Genomic DNA, 18,601 nt, shown 5'->3' on the forward strand with positions numbered 1-18,601 from the left:
CATTAAAGTTACTTTTAGAAAAACCTGAACGGAGAACGAATACTTTTACTAATACGTGAACGCGAATCGTCTTAGTAACCGAATTCATATTACGACAAGAGAATTCTAGACAGAAATTTGGAATTTCATTAACATTCATAATCATACAATGTTTCAAACCCCGTCGACGCTCTATTTTGTAATATTTAAATAAGATTTCAAGTTAAAAGTTATCAACTATAGAACCCAATACTACGACATTTACTCAGATAAAAACTAGACATAACATTTCCTAAAGGTAAAAAGTAGACATAACATTTCCTAAAGGTAATAGTTGGGTTCTTGTTGGGTTTCAATCATTTATGAATTCGTCCTCCACAAGTTTCTTCGGTCACCTACAACCAGGAGATTCTTGATTGTATCTTATCTGATGTTATTTTGTGATTGTCTACAGTATTTCCGAGCATGCGCAGACAGGGTGTATATTATGGTCACTTCAAGACCAATCTTCTGTTTTTAGTATAAGTAAATAATCTTAAAATTTACAAAACTACCAACACCGATTATACATTATTTTGTTCTGAACTGTCGACGGCTAAGTCTTGAGAATGGGTCTCCAGTTCTGCGTTCTTTTCTATCTCATACAATCCTCCCAGCGCCGAGTCAGGGGCGAAGCCTCAGGTAAGCGATGAGGAGCTGGCTGGTGGAGTCCGACGCACTTCTCGTAATGAACTTTTAGGAACGCTGGACGGAAAACGAATGCCTAGGCCAGTATATATATATATTTCATCAGTAATTCAGATTAGGCTTCCTGGAGAGACTGAGGAGAAACTCGTCTTAGTCGGCGGTAATACCCCCCCCCCCCACCCACTCAATTTCTTGGATTAACCTTCTGTAAGCCGTTACATAACACCTGTTGCTAAATAAAAACTATTTCCAATAGTCATAGACGATTAAATGTTACAGCTGTACAGTTCATGAATCACTCAACATGTATTGAAACATTCGATAATCACACCTGATTATTCGGAAAATTCCATGAAGAGACTCCAACTTGAAAAACTAATAGTCGCCTATCTTGTCAACAGATTCCCCGCCTCCTTATGTACCCCAAGATTCGTTGCATCTGGAGTCTCTTCCGAGCCGATCGGATGTGGTCCAGATCAGGTCCCAGGGCCATATGAAACAACGGATACAATTTTTATTGTTCATCTCCTCTGGAGGTTTAGATAGGATTTGAACTGAATGATATTAAATCACCCAGAATCTCAGATCTTTTTTTTACAGCGAAAAAATCTCCCACTTCTCTAAGTTTAGTTGTCTCATTTACCTTTGAAATTTCTGAGGCCCGTTTGACATGAGTCCACGTGTGCAAGCTCTATATTGTTAGGCCTCTGTAATGTGTCTATACACATGTAAGACATCTTGACTAAGCCAGAAGAGATCAGCTTGACGTGTAGGATAGGAAAAATATTGGTACGTTTATTAAAAATAAATAAGACAATGAAATGTTCCTTTCATAATCTCTGAAATATTCTGTGCTATTATCCAACTTTCTTTTATATTTTGCATGAAAAGGCATTGGCCTACATTTATTACTACAAGCATACAACATACGGTTCAAGGCTTACATTCACCATCATTGGCACAAACTGTAAAGAAATAAGTGAAACATGACCATAATAAAATACACCCATCGTCTGTAGGCCTGTGTGCCAACTACTCGCAACAAAATTCTAGCGAACCACAGCACGAATTTGCAGTTACTAAACTCATTATGTCATCGTTTCGTGTTTAAAATAGATACAGCACGCGCCTATGTCACGTACGGTATGTAAACAAATGGCAAGAGTATACTACTTCGTTTTATTGTTTATAAAATAGTACGACATATTACTAAAGACGTGTATGGAACATAGTAATTATATGATAATTTGAATAGACTCTATCAGACTGCAAGCAAGAATATTCTAATAGACTAAGATAATTTACATTAATTAGTCTACAAATTAACTATTCAATACCGTATAAAAATCTCATTTCCAGATGTGCCACACGCATCTCAAAAAGCAGACTTCTTAGCGACCCCCTTCTGTTTTTATTCTGAAAGGTGTAGCCTTTAAGATTCAAAAACAGGGATACGCATCCACCATTACGATCTGAAGCCTTTTACAGAACATATCAAACTGCTGAAGTTGATTCAACAGCACAAAATCATTAAATATTATGCCCAAACTAACGTCTTTCCGTAATGATTATATTCGATTAGAAATTGTATGGTCGCAGTGATAATTTTTGTCATAGGCTGAGTGTGTTTCTGCGCATGTCAGAATGGAGGAATATCTCCGGACTTGTTTCGAACTATTGGCCCATTTTAAATGACAATGTAGAAGAGAGAGCGAGAGAAACGTACGTCAGCCCAGAAAGAATTTGAAGGACAAATTACGGTGGCAACGTTCTTACAGAGACAAGAGAATATACGGACCAGTTCGAAGAAAAAAAGTAGCAACTTCGGACTGAGAATTGAAATCGAAAAACAAACAAACACGAAACGATATTGACAAAATCCGAACACTGTGTTTCAGGAGCAAATTTTTAAGTGCAGATATGTTCGTCGCTAGCGTAAGGCATTTGAAGTCGCGACACAGATTTTTTTCACTGGAATCTGTTTAGAAAGATCGGCGAAGTGTTCCCATATCATGACTTCAACTAAGCCAGCATCCCCATACCACGAGCTGCAGGTACATTTCGAAAGATGATATGTAAATTATTTATTGAGAAGTTATTGTCAGTATCATTTGCTTATGAAATTAATTCACGATTAATGTAATCTTATAAAGTGTCTTTTGTATAATTCGTATGATCTGTGATAATTATTACAAATTTTATTCCTTCTTATGTTTGGTAAATAGAATATCAATTAATAATTTTGCATAGCTAATCTGCGATCTGTTACACTGCGTAGTAAAATGATAGTCAGATGACTCGGAATATATTACATTTATACCAGCAATTTTGTAATAACCAGTGTTTTAAAGAAAGTAAAAACTCATTCTAAATCTCAAATTGAATCAAAATTACATTTAATTAATTCTACAAGAAAAATTAATATTTGTTCTCTTTCCTAAAAAAAATAACAGTTATAATTCACCGACCTTAAAATAAATACAAAGATTAAGACGCCTTGATTTTCACGAAAAGGAGCTTTGAATTCGTAGTCACATATTCAAATGACAGATTAGCTTTTTAAAATAATTTCAAGTCCTTGTATTCGAGGACAAGTAAAAAGAATGTACTCCGAATATCAATAATTGGTAGGTCTTCCTTTCTCACGCGTTGGACCTTAAGGTCTGGATCAGTTTATAAGAATTCTTTTGCAATTATGAATCAGTTTACACATTCATTAGGACTCCTTGCACATGGGCTAAGCCTGACGCCTCTATATACACAGAGGAGGCCAAACGCAGACATTTACACGAGTGGTATTCGAACTCATGACTCCAGTGTTAAGCTTCAAGTAACGCATGATTCTACACAGTGCGCGGTTTCTGCAGAACAGGGCTTAATACGTCCCAAAGAATATATTATTTAGATGGGACCACTGCTTTTTGCACATATTCTCACACAAAGAACGTGCTTCAAAACTTAAGTCTCACAAACTTCACATAAATAACATTTACGTACGTACGAGTGATTTTTCGAATTCTTAAACTAGCAACTATCTAACCAAAATGCCTGTGTACTGTAACAGAAATCCGTACGTTCGTAGATTTAATACCGTCTCCAAAGGTGTTTTATAATTACCGAAATTGCGTTTCTAAATTTAATTTGGGACACTTAAGTAAGAATGGGCCCTGCTGAAAATGTTTTCCACAGTTACAAATCGTTTTAGAACTACGAAACTATCAACGTGTTATACTTAATACAGTTCTAGATTTTTACGGAAGCTTACATACATAAACTTCACAAAATCTTAACCAATTTCCGACAGGCTTAAGAAAGATGCAAACAGGCCTCAGACACGTTTCTTAACAGTTATAAGATTACGGAACGTTCTTTAAACAGCTGTACCGGTAACAAAGGACCAGGAATCCCTGAACGGATTCCGCTGATCACGGAATCCGGGAGTCAGTGGGTGTTGCAGCTTAACCGTAAACAGTGTTTGATATATAATGATCATTTTTCACTTATTAATTATTTATTATTTTATAAGTAACAATCATTCAATAAATAATATTAATTCAAAATTCTTACATTATAATAAATTGTAGAAAGGCAATTTCTTTACTTTAATATTACCTTAATAAAATTTAAAATATTTACAATTCTCCGACCGCTCAAGTGACTAGCGTCAGTAATACGCTTTGTGAAACACGTGACGGGTTTTTCTACCTGTGTTCATGTAGATTCAGCCTCAGTCACACACATAAATACATAGATCCCTGTAATGGCGATTATTAGTAACAGAATAATAAAAATAAAACACTTTAACACACTAGCTTAATTCATACGGCATCGAACATACACTTCCTACAGTGTTTCAGGGGGTCAACACGTTCAGATTATGACAGGAAGACGACGTTAACACCTATTTTCTGTATTATAATCACTCAGCATTTCCATAAGTACGACTATTAGATATAATACATCGTAATTGTCAACTTTCTTGAAGACGAATAAATAGCCACTGGATATATTCTGATACAGTGAAATTGAAAATGACGCTTTGGCATTGAGATGACACAGTCAACAGTTTATATATATATCTTGAGTCCTAAACTTTCTATTAGGATATGTGTTTTTAAAGTTCGGTGCAGTCGTTTCAAATATGAGTACATTTCTACGTAGATAATTACGTTTTAAACCGCAGTTTATTTGTATTTTTTATTATTTATTGCTTAAACGTAGCCTATGAAACTTTAGTGAACGGGTTAACTCATTAAATAATTTAGCATAAGTTAATCGTAAATTTAAATTTGTCTCAGCTGTTACGGCTAATTCGGTTAGAACTATCCACTCCCATATAAGAAAAAAAAACTCTTAAAATCTTTTCAAAAAATATCTTTAAATCAAAATTTAAATTTACGACACTTACGTGAAGTTATTAAAGGGCGGTGTCGCGATTACTAACGTTCCGTGGGCTACATTTGAGCAGTAAGTTATACAAATATAAAGAAAACTGCTGGTTCACCGATACCTTAAACAAAAGAGTTTATTTAGAAATGTATCTTACCGTATCATGTGATCAAGTTTCGAAATAGAACGTCACCTTTAATTCCGTCGAAATTAGCTCTTGATTTTCGTGTTACACTCTGGGTATTGATAGTTCAACCACGGAGCTTACAAAACTCAGTCTCCATAGGAGTTATATGTTCCTAAGCCTAACGCCAGTAACTCAGCTTAAGTCAATTCCAGACTTCGTACACAGTTCAGTTTACGACGAAATCTCTTTAAACTTTAAATCTCATTTCCACATTTCGGTGAATATTTTCAAGTAAGAATTGTCCTATTATGGAGACGTAACATTTTCTTACTTTTTACACCGACGCTAAGTAGTCTGAGCTACTGATAAAGTGTTGTCAGATAAAACAAACAAACATTTCTTCGCGTTTCGTACGTCGCAAACGCTCACAGGCACGTGTGCACGGTCTGTTTTGTCCGGCAAAGACTGCATTTCACCTCGCAGCACCAATGGAACGTACACGCGCACCGTTGGATGACGGTCTGCTCCTCAGTCCTGTGCCCTCGACCACAGCACATCAGGTCGCAGCCGTCCACTCCTATAGATGTTTCGTTGCATTGACGACCGTGCGTGCCGAGAATCCCGAGCCGTGGGTTGCGTTCGCAGAATCCCGGCGACGGCTCGTAATAAACCAGGTCCTTGGTTCCCGGTGGCTTGTGGTCTGGGTTGTAAGGCTTCAGCTTGAAGGTGTATCGGCTTCTTTTACTTCCGGGACCTCCACCGTTGCCTTGGCCTCGCAAGCTGCCCGCGTTGCTCACCATGACCCTGGAAGCTCCGTCAAAGCGGTCCTTGAGATTGTCGCCAACGACTCGGAAACTGGGGAGTCTCATCCAACACGTTTTCACAGTGCACGATCCGGACATACCGTGACACTTGCATTCCTGTCGCATCTCGGAGGAGACGTGCTATAACCACAGAAAAACATTGCCAAACTTTAGTGTGTTTATTAGAATATAGAGTAAACAAATGATGACCTCCTGAGGTCTATTATAGTGTTAATAGTTGTTGGTTTGTTTACTCTATAAACTTTAGTGAATTTATTATTATTATCAGGTGCTGTTACAGATAAGTTTTCGCGGCGTGTGATAACGTAAAATTAGGTGTTAAAAAGTATTCTTGGAAACGTCTAAACTTGTTATATTATTGAGATGGATCTTCGCACGTCAGATCAGATAATATTTAATTCGCTTTGTGAAGGGAATGTACACCGCCATGCTTATTATCATGAAGAAGATTACAACTCTCTTACCCATCCGACAAGTAAAAGGATTCCATTTTTAAACTTTGTTTTTTATAGAAGACTATTAGAAAAGAGAATATAAAAATAACATGAAAATCTTGGTTTCATTAACAAATCATGGGACTCCAATGGTGAGCTGAAGATACAATGGAATATTTAATATGGAATTCATAGCATGAAAATTCTTTTGTAACGAAGACATGGGAAAGGAGCAGACACGCAGACAGGGTGTGGCGGAATTTGCCTGACCACCCGGAGGAATATTCCGTTGACGCAGAAGAAGTCAACAAAGCGGAGTGGGTCACATTCGCTGTCAAGCGATCCTCCCGAAGAGAGAATGTCTATCAGCGGAGAACTCGTCGTTAGTAACAGTGAGGGAAGGGTGTATCCACGCGTCAAACGAGATGAGAAATAGGACTATCATTGCTTGCTTGTTACATAATACAAGGCTATTTAATATATTCACGTAAGGAACAGAAAGTTGTTTTAATGGTAACGCCCTAAACACGCACCCGGACAGTTCGGTGTTCGTATCTCGGGCAAATTTCCTTAATTGAAGTTACATCTGTTGTGTAATTAATTTTGAAAAAAATACGCTGTGCTAAAGAAAATTATCCGTCAAAAATTACAGAAGAATGTAATGTAATACTTTAAAATTTTATTTAATAACATCTTTCTTAATAAAATAATATAAATCGAACAGTTCTTACATCTTCCTATTCGGAGTGAAAATGTGTTATTGGTATAATCTGTAAAAAAAAAAAAATCTTAAAATTTTGATTCACGATGGCTGATAAGGGTCAACAAACCGTTTTTGACTAAGTGTACACAAAACTGTCTGTCAATTCCCATTTGTCTTACGAAACAGCCAATGAAGGGTAGGAACAGCACAGTCTTACGTAAGTTGCAGGCTGCTTGTTCACTGTGAATGAGGTCCACTGTATCGCTCGCCGCTTCACGCTTGTCACAACAGCCTAATGGCATGGAGACAGATGGCTCTGCCTGCAGGGGCGTGAATCGAGTATAACGTAATCTTTTCGTCTAACATCATGAAGCTCTCTGAATAGTCCTTTAACCCTTTGAAGCCGAAGATCGTCTGAATATTATTTATGAATTCAGTCCGTACCGCGAAGAAAACACTACACCTCACCATTACGAAAATCAGCTGGTTAACCCTTTGAAGCCGAAGCTCGTCTTCATAATATTTACGAATCCAGACCGTACCGCGAAGAAAACACTTCACTTAACCATTAGAAGTCGAATCAGGCTGTACCACATAAGATTTAACAAAAGAACATCCCGGTCAAAGCCTTAATCCAAAGCAAATACGTTCCACATTGATGGCAATGTGGTCCTCGAGTTCTGAGCTTCAAGTTGACCTCTCATCTCTCCAAGTCCAGTTGTAAATAAATGCACCTCGTACTTTAGCAATTTAGAACAGAGTGCATATACGAGTTCCACATTTTTCTCAGAAAAAACAGCTATTATTTTCATAAACAGCACTGCACTGATCAAATGTAGAGGTTTTATGTTTTCGTTGGGCTAGGAACTGAGTCTTTAAGTAATATTTAGGTGCCCTTCGGTTTTCAAAATATAATATAAATAATTCTTCGTGCTCAGATCACAATCCGAGTTTTCGCCGAAGTATAAACCTAATCACTATGAAGGTAGTTTAATGATAGAATTTTTTCAAGAATAAACTAAAGCCTGTAATTTAGTATTTAATAGAACTTCTGTGACGATCTGATAAGTTCCATTCGATTTCGGCAAGTCTTTGTTTTCTGGAACCTTGCTGATGGCTTATCCTAAGAAAAGTTTAAGAAGCATCCTCTCATTTCAGATAATTCTGAATATGAAATGCAGCCAATTGTTTACGAACACAGTGAATGTGTTATATTTCTTCACAACTATAACAATATCTTAGCTTTCTTATGTCCAAATATATTTCTCAGTCTTTCGTTGTTCTGTTGAATGAAGTTTCTTCACTGACTGTATTATAGGTTTCATTTAAACACATTTTAATTAACCTAACTAGTTTTACTGGTATTAAACTCGAAGTAAATGTTGTAAAATAAAAATCCTCCCATGACTGAAACATACGGGTTTTTTCGATTCACAATTTACTCTCATACTGTGTAAGATTTGAGGTTTTCACAGCGGTGAGTATGAAGATTTCTGTCTTCTGGGTTGTTGCGATGTGTAGTCTGAATATTCATCGCCCTGATGACGGAGGCAGTATGACCTCTGAAACGTTGGTTAACATCGACCAGACTACACAGCGCAACAACCTAGAAGACAGAAACCCTCATACTCTGATGACGGAGGCAGTATGACCTCTGAAACGTTGGTTAACATCGACCAGACTAAACAGCGCAACAACCCAGAAGACAGAATTCTTCATACTCATCGCCCTGATGATGGAGGCAGTATGACCTCTGAAACGTTGGTTAACATCGACCAGACTACACAGCGCAACAACCCAGAAGACAGAAAACTTCATACTCATCGCCCTGATGATGGAGGCAGTATGACCTTCGAAACGTTGGTTAACATCGACCAGACTACACAGCGCAACAACCCAGAAGACAGAAATCTTCATACTCTGATGACGGAGGCAGTATGATCTCTGAAACGTTGGTTAACATCGACCAGACTACACAGCGCAACAACCCAGAAGACAGAATTCTTCATACTCATCGCCCTGATGATGGAGGCAGTATGACCTCTGAAACGTTGGTTAACATCGACCAGACTACACAGCGCAACAACCCAGAAGACAGAATTCTTCATACTCATCGCCCTGATGATGGAGGCAGTATAACCTCTGAAACGTTGGTTAACATCGACCAGACTACACAGCGCAACAACCCAGAAGACAGAAAACTTCATACTCATCGCCCTGATGATGGAGGCAGTATGACCTTCGAAACGTTGGTTAACATCGACCAGACTACACAGCGCAACAACCCAGAAGACAGACTTCTTCATACTCATCGCCCTGATGATGGAGGCAGTATGACCTCTGAAACGTTGGTTAACATCGACCAGACTACACAGCGCAACAACCCAGAAGACAGAAATCTTCATACTCATCGCCCTGATGATGGAGGCAGTATGACCTCTGAAACGTTGGTTAACATCGACCAGACTACACAGCGCAACAACCCAGAAGACAGAAATCTTCATACTCTGATGACGGAGGCAGTATGACCTCTGAAACGTTGGTTAACATCGACCAGACTACACAGCGCAACAACCCAGAAGACAGAAATCTTCATACTCTGATGACGGAGGCAGTATGATCTCTGAAACGTTGGTTAACATCGACCAGACTACACAGCTCAACCACCCCGAAGACAGAAATCTTCATACTCTGATGACGGAGGCAGTATGATCTCTGAAACGTTGGTTAACAGCGACCAGACTACACAGCGCAACAACCCAGAAGACAGACTTCTTCATACTCATCGCCCTGATGATGGAGGCAGTATGACCTCTGAAACGTTGGTTAACATCGACCAGACTACACAGCGCAACAACCCAGAAGACAGAAATCTTCATACTCTGATGACGGAGGCAGTATGACCTCTGAAACGTTGGTTAACATCGACCAGACTACACAGCACAACAACCCAGAAGACAGAAATCTTCATACTCTGATGACGGAGGCAGTATGATCTCTGAAACGTTGGTTAACATCGACCAGACTACACAGCGCAACCACCCCGAAGACAGAAATCTTCATACTCTGATGACGGAGGCAGTATGATCTCTGAAACGTTGGTTAACATCGACCAGACTACACAGCGCAACAACCCAGAAGACAGACTTCTTCATACTCATCGCCCTGATGATGGAGGCAGTATGACCTCTGAAACGTTGGTTAACATCGACCAGACTACACAGCGCAACAACCCAGAAGACAGAAATCTTCATAATCATCGCCCTGATGATGGAGGCAGTATGACCTCTGAAACGTTGGTTAACATCGACCAGACTACACAGCGCAACAACCCAGAAGACAGAAATCTTCATACTCTGATGACGGAGGCAGTATGACCTCTGAAACGTTGGTTAACATCGACCAGACTACACAGCGCAACAACCCAGAAGACAGAAATCTTCATACTCTGATGACGGAGGCAGTATGATCTCTGAAACGTTGGTTAACATCGACCAGACTACACAGCTCAACCACCCCGAAGACAGAAATCTTCATACTCTGATGACGGAGGCAGTATGATCTCTGAAACGTTGGTTAACATCGACCAGACTACACAGCGCAACAACCCAGAAGACAGACTTCTTCATACTCATCGCCCTGATGATGGAGGCAGTATGACCTCTGAAACGTTGGTTAACATCGACCAGACTACACAGCGCAACAACCCAGAAGACAGAAATCTTCATACTCTGATGACGGAGGCAGTATGATCTCTGAAACGTTGGTTAACATCGACCAGACTACACAGCGCAACCACCCCGAAGACAGAAATCTTCATACTCTGATGACGGAGGCAGTATGATCTCTGAAACGTTGGTTAACATCGACCAGACTACACAGCGCAACAACCCAGAAGACAGACTTCTTCATACTCATCGCCCTGATGATGGAGGCAGTATGACCTCTGCAACGTTGGTTAACATCGACCAGACTACACAGCGCAACAACCCAGAAGACAGAAATCTTCATACTCTGATGACGGAGGCAGTATGACCTCTGAAACGTTGGTTAACATCGACCAGACTACACAGCGCAACCACCCCGAAGACAGAAATCTTCATACTCTGATGACGGAGGCAGTATGATCTCTGAAACGTTGGTTAACATCGACCAGACTACACAGCGCAACAACCCAGAAGACAGACTTCTTCATACTCATCGCCCTGATGATGGAGGCAGTATGACCTCTGAAACGTTGGTTAACATCGACCAGACTACACAGCGCAACAACCCAGAAGACAGAAATCTTCATACTCTGATGACGGAGGCAGTATGACCTCTGAAACGTTGGTTAACATCGACCAGACTACACAGCGCAACAACCCAGAAGACAGACTTCTTCATACTCATCGCCCTGATGATGGAGGCAGTATGACCTCTGAAACGTTGGTTAACATCGACCAGACTACACAGCGCAACAACCCAGAAGACAAAAATCTTCATACTCTGATGACGGAGGCAGTATGATCTCTGAAACGTTGGTTAACATCGACCAGACTACACAGCGCAACCACCCCGAAGACAGAAATCTTCATACTCTGATGACGGAGGCAGTATGATCTCTGAAACGTTGGTTAACATCGACCAGACTACACAGCGCAACAACCCAGAAGACAGACTTCTTCATACTCATCGCCCTGATGATGGAGGCAGTATGACCTCTGAAACGTTGGTTAACATCGACCAGACTACACAGCGCAACAACCCAGAAGACAGAAATCTTCATACTCTGATGACGGAGGCAGTATGACCTCTGAAACGTTGGTTAACATCGACCAGACTACACAGCGCAACAACCCAGAAGACAGAAATCTTCATACTCTGATGACGGAGGCAGTATGATCTCTGAAACGTTGGTTAACATCGACCAGACTACACAGCGCAACAACCCAGAAGACAGACTTCTTCATACTCATCGCCCTGATGATGGAGGCAGTATGACCTCTGAAACGTTGGTTAACATCGACCAGACTACACAGCGCAACAACCCAGAAGACAGAAATCTTCATACTCTGATGACGGAGGCAGTATGACCTCTGAAACGTTGGTTAACATCGACCAGACTACACAGCGCAACAACCCAGAAGACAGACTTCTTCATACTCATCGCCCTGATGATGGAGGCAGTATGACCTCTGAAACGTTGGTTAACATCGACCAGACTACACAGCGCAACAACCCAGAAGACAGAAATCTTCATACTCTGATGACGGAGGCAGTATGACCTCTGAAACGTTGGTTAACATCGACCAGACTACACAGCGCAACAACCCAGAAGACAGACTTCTTCATACTCATCGCCCTGATGATGGAGGCAGTATGACCTCTGAAACGTTGGTTAACATCGACCAGACTACACAGCGCAACAACCCAGAAGACAAAAATCTTCATACTCTGATGACGGAGGCAGTATGATCTCTGAAACGTTGGTTAACATCGACCAGACTACACAGCGCAACCACCCCGAAGACAGAAATCTTCATACTCTGATGACGGAGGCAGTATGACCTCTGAAACGTTGGTTAACATCGACCAGACTACACAGCGCAACAACCCAGAAGACAGAAATCTTCATAATCATCGCCCTGATGATGGAGGCAGTATGACCTCTGAAACGTTGGTTAACATCGACCAGACTACACAGCGCAACAACCCAGAAGACAGAAATCTTCATACTCTGATGACGGAGGCAGTATGACCTCTGAAACGTTGGTTAACATCGACCAGACTACACAGCGCAACAACCCAGAAGACAGAAATCTTCATACTCTGATGACGGAGGCAGTATGACCTCTGAAACGTTGGTTAACATCGACCAGACTACACAGCGCAACAACCCAGAAGACAGAAATCTTCATACTCTGATGACGGAGGCAGTATGATCTCTGAAACGTTGGTTAACATCGACCAGACTACACAGCGCAACAACCCAGAAGACAGACTTCTTCATACTCATCGCCCTGATGATGGAGGCAGTATGACCTCTGAAACGTTGGTTAACATCGACCAGACTACACAGCGCAACAACCCAGAAGACAGAAATCTTCATACTCTGATGACGGAGGCAGTATGACCTCTGAAACGTTGGTTAACATCGACCAGACTACACAGCGCAACAACCCAGAAGACAGAAATCTTCATACTCTGATGACGGAGGCAGTATGATCTCTGAAACGTTGGTTAACATCGACCAGACTACACAGCGCAACAACCCAGAAGACAGACTTCTTCATACTCATCGCCCTGATGATGGAGGCAGTATGACCTCTGAAACGTTGGTTAACATCGACCAGACTACACAGCGCAACAACCCAGAAGACAGACTTCTTCATACTCATCGCCCTGATGATGGAGGCAGTATGACCTCTGAAACGTTGGTTAACATCGACCAGACTACACAGCGCAACAACCCAGAAGACAGAAATCTTCATACTCTGATGACGGAGGCAGTATGATCTCTGAAACGTTGGTTAACATCGACCAGACTACACAGCGCAACAACCCAGAAGACAGACTTCTTCATACTCATCGCCCTGATGATGGAGGCAGTATGACCTCTGAAACGTTGGTTAACATCGACCAGACTACACAGCGCAACAACCCAGAAGACAGAAATCTTCATACTCTGATGACGGAGGCAGTATGACCTCTGAAACGTTGGTTAACATCGACCAGACTACACAGCGCAACAACCCAGAAGACAGAAATCTTCATACTCTGATGACGGAGGCAGTATGATCTCTGAAACGTTGGTTAACATCGACCAGACTACACAGCGCAACAACCCAGAAGACAGACTTCTTCATACTCATCGCCCTGATGATGGAGGCAGTATGACCTCTGAAACGTTGGTTAACATCGACCAGACTACACAGCGCAACAACCCAGAAGACAGAAATCTTCATACTCTGATGACGGAGGCAGTATGACCTCTGAAACGTTGGTTAACATCGACCAGACTACACAGCGCAACAACCCAGAAGACAGACTTCTTCATACTCATCGCCCTGATGATGGAGGCAGTATGACCTCTGAAACGTTGGTTAACATCGACCAGACTACACAGCGCAACAACCCAGAAGACAGAAATCTTCATACTCTGATGACGGAGGCAGTATGACCTCTGAAACGTTGGTTAACATCGACCAGACTACACAGCGCAACAACCCAGAAGACAGACTTCTTCATACTCATCGCCCTGATGATGGAGGCAGTATGACCTCTGAAACGTTGGTTAACATCGACCAGACTACACAGCGCAACAACCCAGAAGACAGAAATCTTCATACTCTGATGACGGAGGCAGTATGACCTCTGAAACGTTGGTTAACATCGACCAGACTACACAGCGCAACAACCCAGAAGACAAAAATCTTCATACTCTGATGACGGAGGCAGTATGATCTCTGAAACGTTGGTTAACATCGACCAGACTACACAGCGCAACCACCCCGAAGACAGAAATCTTCATACTCTGATGACGGAGGCAGTATGACCTCTGAAACGTTGGTTAACATCGACCAGACTACACAGCGCAACAACCCAGAAGACAGAAATCTTCATAATCATCGCCCTGATGATGGAGGCAGTATGACCTCTGAAACGTTGGTTAACATCGACCAGACTACACAGCGCAACAACCCAGAAGACAGAAATCTTCATACTCTGATGACGGAGGCAGTATGACCTCTGAAACGTTGGTTAACATCGACCAGACTACACAGCGCAACAACCCAGAAGACAGAAATCTTCATACTCTGATGACGGAGGCAGTATGACCTCTGAAACGTTGGTTAACATCGACCAGACTACACAGCGCAACAACCCAGAAGACAGAAATCTTCATACTCTGATGACGGAGGCAGTATGACCTCTGAAACGTTGGTTAACATCGACCAGACTACACAGCGCAACAACCCAGAAGACAGAAATCTTCATACTCTGATGACGGAGGCAGTATGATCTCTGAAACGTTGGTTAACATCGACCAGACTACACAGCGCAACAACCCAGAAGACAGACTTCTTCATACTCATCGCCCTGATGATGGAGGCAGTATGACCTCTGAAACGTTGGTTAACATCGACCAGACTACACAGCGCAACAACCCAGAAGACAGAAATCTTCATACTCTGATGACGGAGGCAGTATGACCTCTGAAACGTTGGTTAACATCGACCAGACTACACAGCGCAACAACCCAGAAGACAGAAATCTTCATACTCTGATGACGGAGGCAGTATGATCTCTGAAACGTTGGTTAACATCGACCAGACTACACAGCGCAACAACCCAGAAGACAGACTTCTTCATACTCATCGCCCTGATGATGGAGGCAGTATGACCTCTGAAACGTTGGTTAACATCGACCAGACTACACAGCGCAACAACCCAGAAGACAGACTTCTTCATACTCATCGCCCTGATGATGGAGGCAGTATGACCTCTGAAACGTTGGTTAACATCGACCAGACTACACAGCGCAACAACCCAGAAGACAGAAATCTTCATACTCTGATGACGGAGGCAGTATGACCTCTGAAACGTTGGTTAACATCGACCAGACTACACAGCGCAACAACCCAGAAGACAGAAATCTTCATACTCTGATGACGGAGGCAGTATGATCTCTGAAACGTTGGTTAACATCGACCAGACTACACAGCGCAACAACCCAGAAGACAGACTTCTTCATACTCATCGCCCTGATGATGGAGGCAGTATGACCTCTGAAACGTTGGTTAACATCGACCAGACTACACAGCGCAACAACCCAGAAGACAGAAATCTTCATACTCTGATGACGGAGGCAGTATGACCTCTGAAACGTTGGTTAACATCGACCAGACTACACAGCGCAACAACCCAGAAGACAGAAATCTTCATACTCTGATGACGGAGGCAGTATGATCTCTGAAACGTTGGTTAACATCGACCAGACTACACAGCGCAACAACCCAGAAGACAGACTTCTTCATACTCATCGCCCTGATGATGGAGGCAGTATGACCTCTGAAACGTTGGTTAACATCGACCAGACTACACAGCGCAACAACCCAGAAGACAGAAATCTTCATACTCTGATGACGGAGGCAGTATGACCTCTGAAACGTTGGTTAACATCGACCAGACTACACAGCGCAACAACCCAGAAGACAGACTTCTTCATACTCATCGCCCTGATGATGGAGGCAGTATGACCTCTGAAACGTTGGTTAACATCGACCAGACTACACAGCGCAACAACCCAGAAGACAGAAATCTTCATACTCTGATGACGGAGGCAGTATGACCTCTGAAACGTTGGTTAACATCGACCAGACTACACAGCGCAACAACCCAGAAGACAGACTTCTTCATACTCATCGCCCTGATGATGGAGGCAGTATGACCTCTGAAACGTTGGTTAACATCGACCAGACTACACAGCGCAACAACCCAGAAGACAGAAATCTTCATACTCTGATGACGGAGGCAGTATGACCTCTGAAACGTTGGTTAACATCGACCAGACTACACAGCGCAACAACCCAGAAGACAAAAATCTTCATACTCTGATGACGGAGGCAGTATGATCTCTGAAACGTTGGTTAACATCGACCAGACTACACAGCGCAACCACCCCGAAGACAGAAATCTTCATACTCTGATGACGGAGGCAGTATGACCTCTGAAACGTTGGTTAACATCGACCAGACTACACAGCGCAACAACCCAGAAGACAGAAATCTTCATAATCATCGCCCTGATGATGGAGGCAGTATGACCTCTGAAACGTTGGTTAACATCGACCAGACTACACAGCGCAACAACCCAGAAGACAGAAATCTTCATACTCTGATGACGGAGGCAGTATGACCTCTGAAACGTTGGTTAACATCGACCAGACTACACAGCGCAACAACCCAGAAGACAGAAATCTTCATACTCTGATGACGGAGGCAGTATGACCTCTGAAACGTTGGTTAACATCGACCAGACTACACAGCGCAACAACCCAGAAGACAGAAATCTTCATACTCTGATGACGGAGGCAGTATGACCTCTGAAACGTTGGTTAACATCGACCAGACTACACAGCGCAACAACCCAGAAGACAGAAATCTTCATACTCTGATGACGGAGGCAGTATGACCTCTGAAACGTTGGTTAACATCGACCAGACTACACAGCGCAACAACCCAGAAGACAGACTTCTTCATACTCATCGCCCTGATGATGGAGGCAGTATGACCTCTGAAACGTTGGTTAACATCGACCAGACTACACAGCGCAACAACCCAGAAGACAGAAATCTTCATACTCTGATGACGGAGGCAGTATGACCTCTGAAACGTTGGTTAACATCGACCAGACTACACAGCGCAACAACCCAGAAGACAGAAATCTTCATACTCTGATGACGGAGGCAGTATGATCTCTGAAACGTTGGTTAACATCGACCAGACTACACAGCGCAACAACCCAGAAGACAGACTTCTTCATACTCATCGCCCTGATGATGGAGGCAGTATGACCTCTGAAACGTTGGTTAACATCGACCAGACTACACAGCGCAACAACCCGGAAGACAGAAAACTCCAACCTCGTTATCGATTTGGAACAAAAAATAAGACATTTGCTAAGTGTAGATTTCTGCATTGGTCCGTTCGCCGTGCTAGTGAGAGATGCATGCGAGAGGACCCCAGGGCCTGCCGACATCGGGACCCCAAAGGAGGAAAATTATGAACTAGAAATATTGATAAAGCATTTCTAAATAAATTATTCGCTTCATATTTCTACTCGCGTTACAAAAGGAATGAATATTGAAAGCAGTGTCCGATTCAGAAGGCTATTTGTTTCACAGTTGTGACCAGTGAGTATTACGAACCTTAGTTTTTGGGGCAACGTGATGTGAACCCCGCGGTTTTATTACCAGAACTAATACTGTACTTTTTACGACTGATAAGATAGTATGGTATTCCCTAATTTGTAAACTTGGTGGGAATTATCCATGAGAAAGGCGGTTCTGTCCGGCGTTTATTTCTGTGGATATAATAAGTTATCCAAGTTTATTGGAGTGAAGATATAGACTAATTAGTAGCCAATTAAACAAATAAAAAATAAACGTGCGAATATACTCCGCCATCTGCAAAAGAGTTTTGAAAAAAAATGTTTGCATTTCATTTTAAAAATGTTACCGATTGTGATCTACAATCCTAAGACGAGAATTAAATAGTAACGTGGATACACGATTAATATAAAGTCAGCGAACTTGATTACATTATCAGTGTCAACCGAAACATGACAGTAAAGAAAGTGTTCAACTTCGCGCAAATCTTTTTGCCGGAAAAAAAGTCAGCACTAGATAGCTATCAGCAATCAATGAAGAACAGACCTGCTTGACAAGGGGAACCATAGATTCTTTATTATTACA

The 18,601-nt window shown here is 41.9% G+C and overlaps 2 protein-coding genes across 2 annotated transcripts in view; one reads left to right on the forward strand and one right to left on the reverse strand.

The window, feature by feature from the left end:
- Wnt4 (Wnt oncogene analog 4) overlaps positions 1-18,601 on the forward strand; it is a 186,398-nt gene that overhangs the window by 44,334 nt on the left and 123,463 nt on the right. The gene's annotated exons all lie outside the window — the stretch shown is intronic.
- The window catches only part of wg (Wnt family member 1 wingless), a 60,068-nt gene continuing 42,957 nt past the window's right edge, over positions 1,491-18,601 (reverse strand). The window contains exon 4 of the mRNA XM_087357870.1: positions 1,491-6,126. Within this exon, the coding sequence (XP_087213996.1) occupies positions 5,608-6,126 (519 nt within the window). The 3' untranslated portion in view covers positions 1,491-5,607. The remainder of the gene's footprint in view (positions 6,127-18,601) is intronic.

The sequence above is a fragment of the Zootermopsis nevadensis genome, unplaced genomic scaffold (assembly GCF_977971745.1).
Source record: "Zootermopsis nevadensis isolate Lab colony 2312 unplaced genomic scaffold, Znev_1.0 Znev_ptg000002l, whole genome shotgun sequence".
Lineage (NCBI taxonomy): Eukaryota > Metazoa > Arthropoda > Insecta > Blattodea > Termopsidae > Zootermopsis > Zootermopsis nevadensis.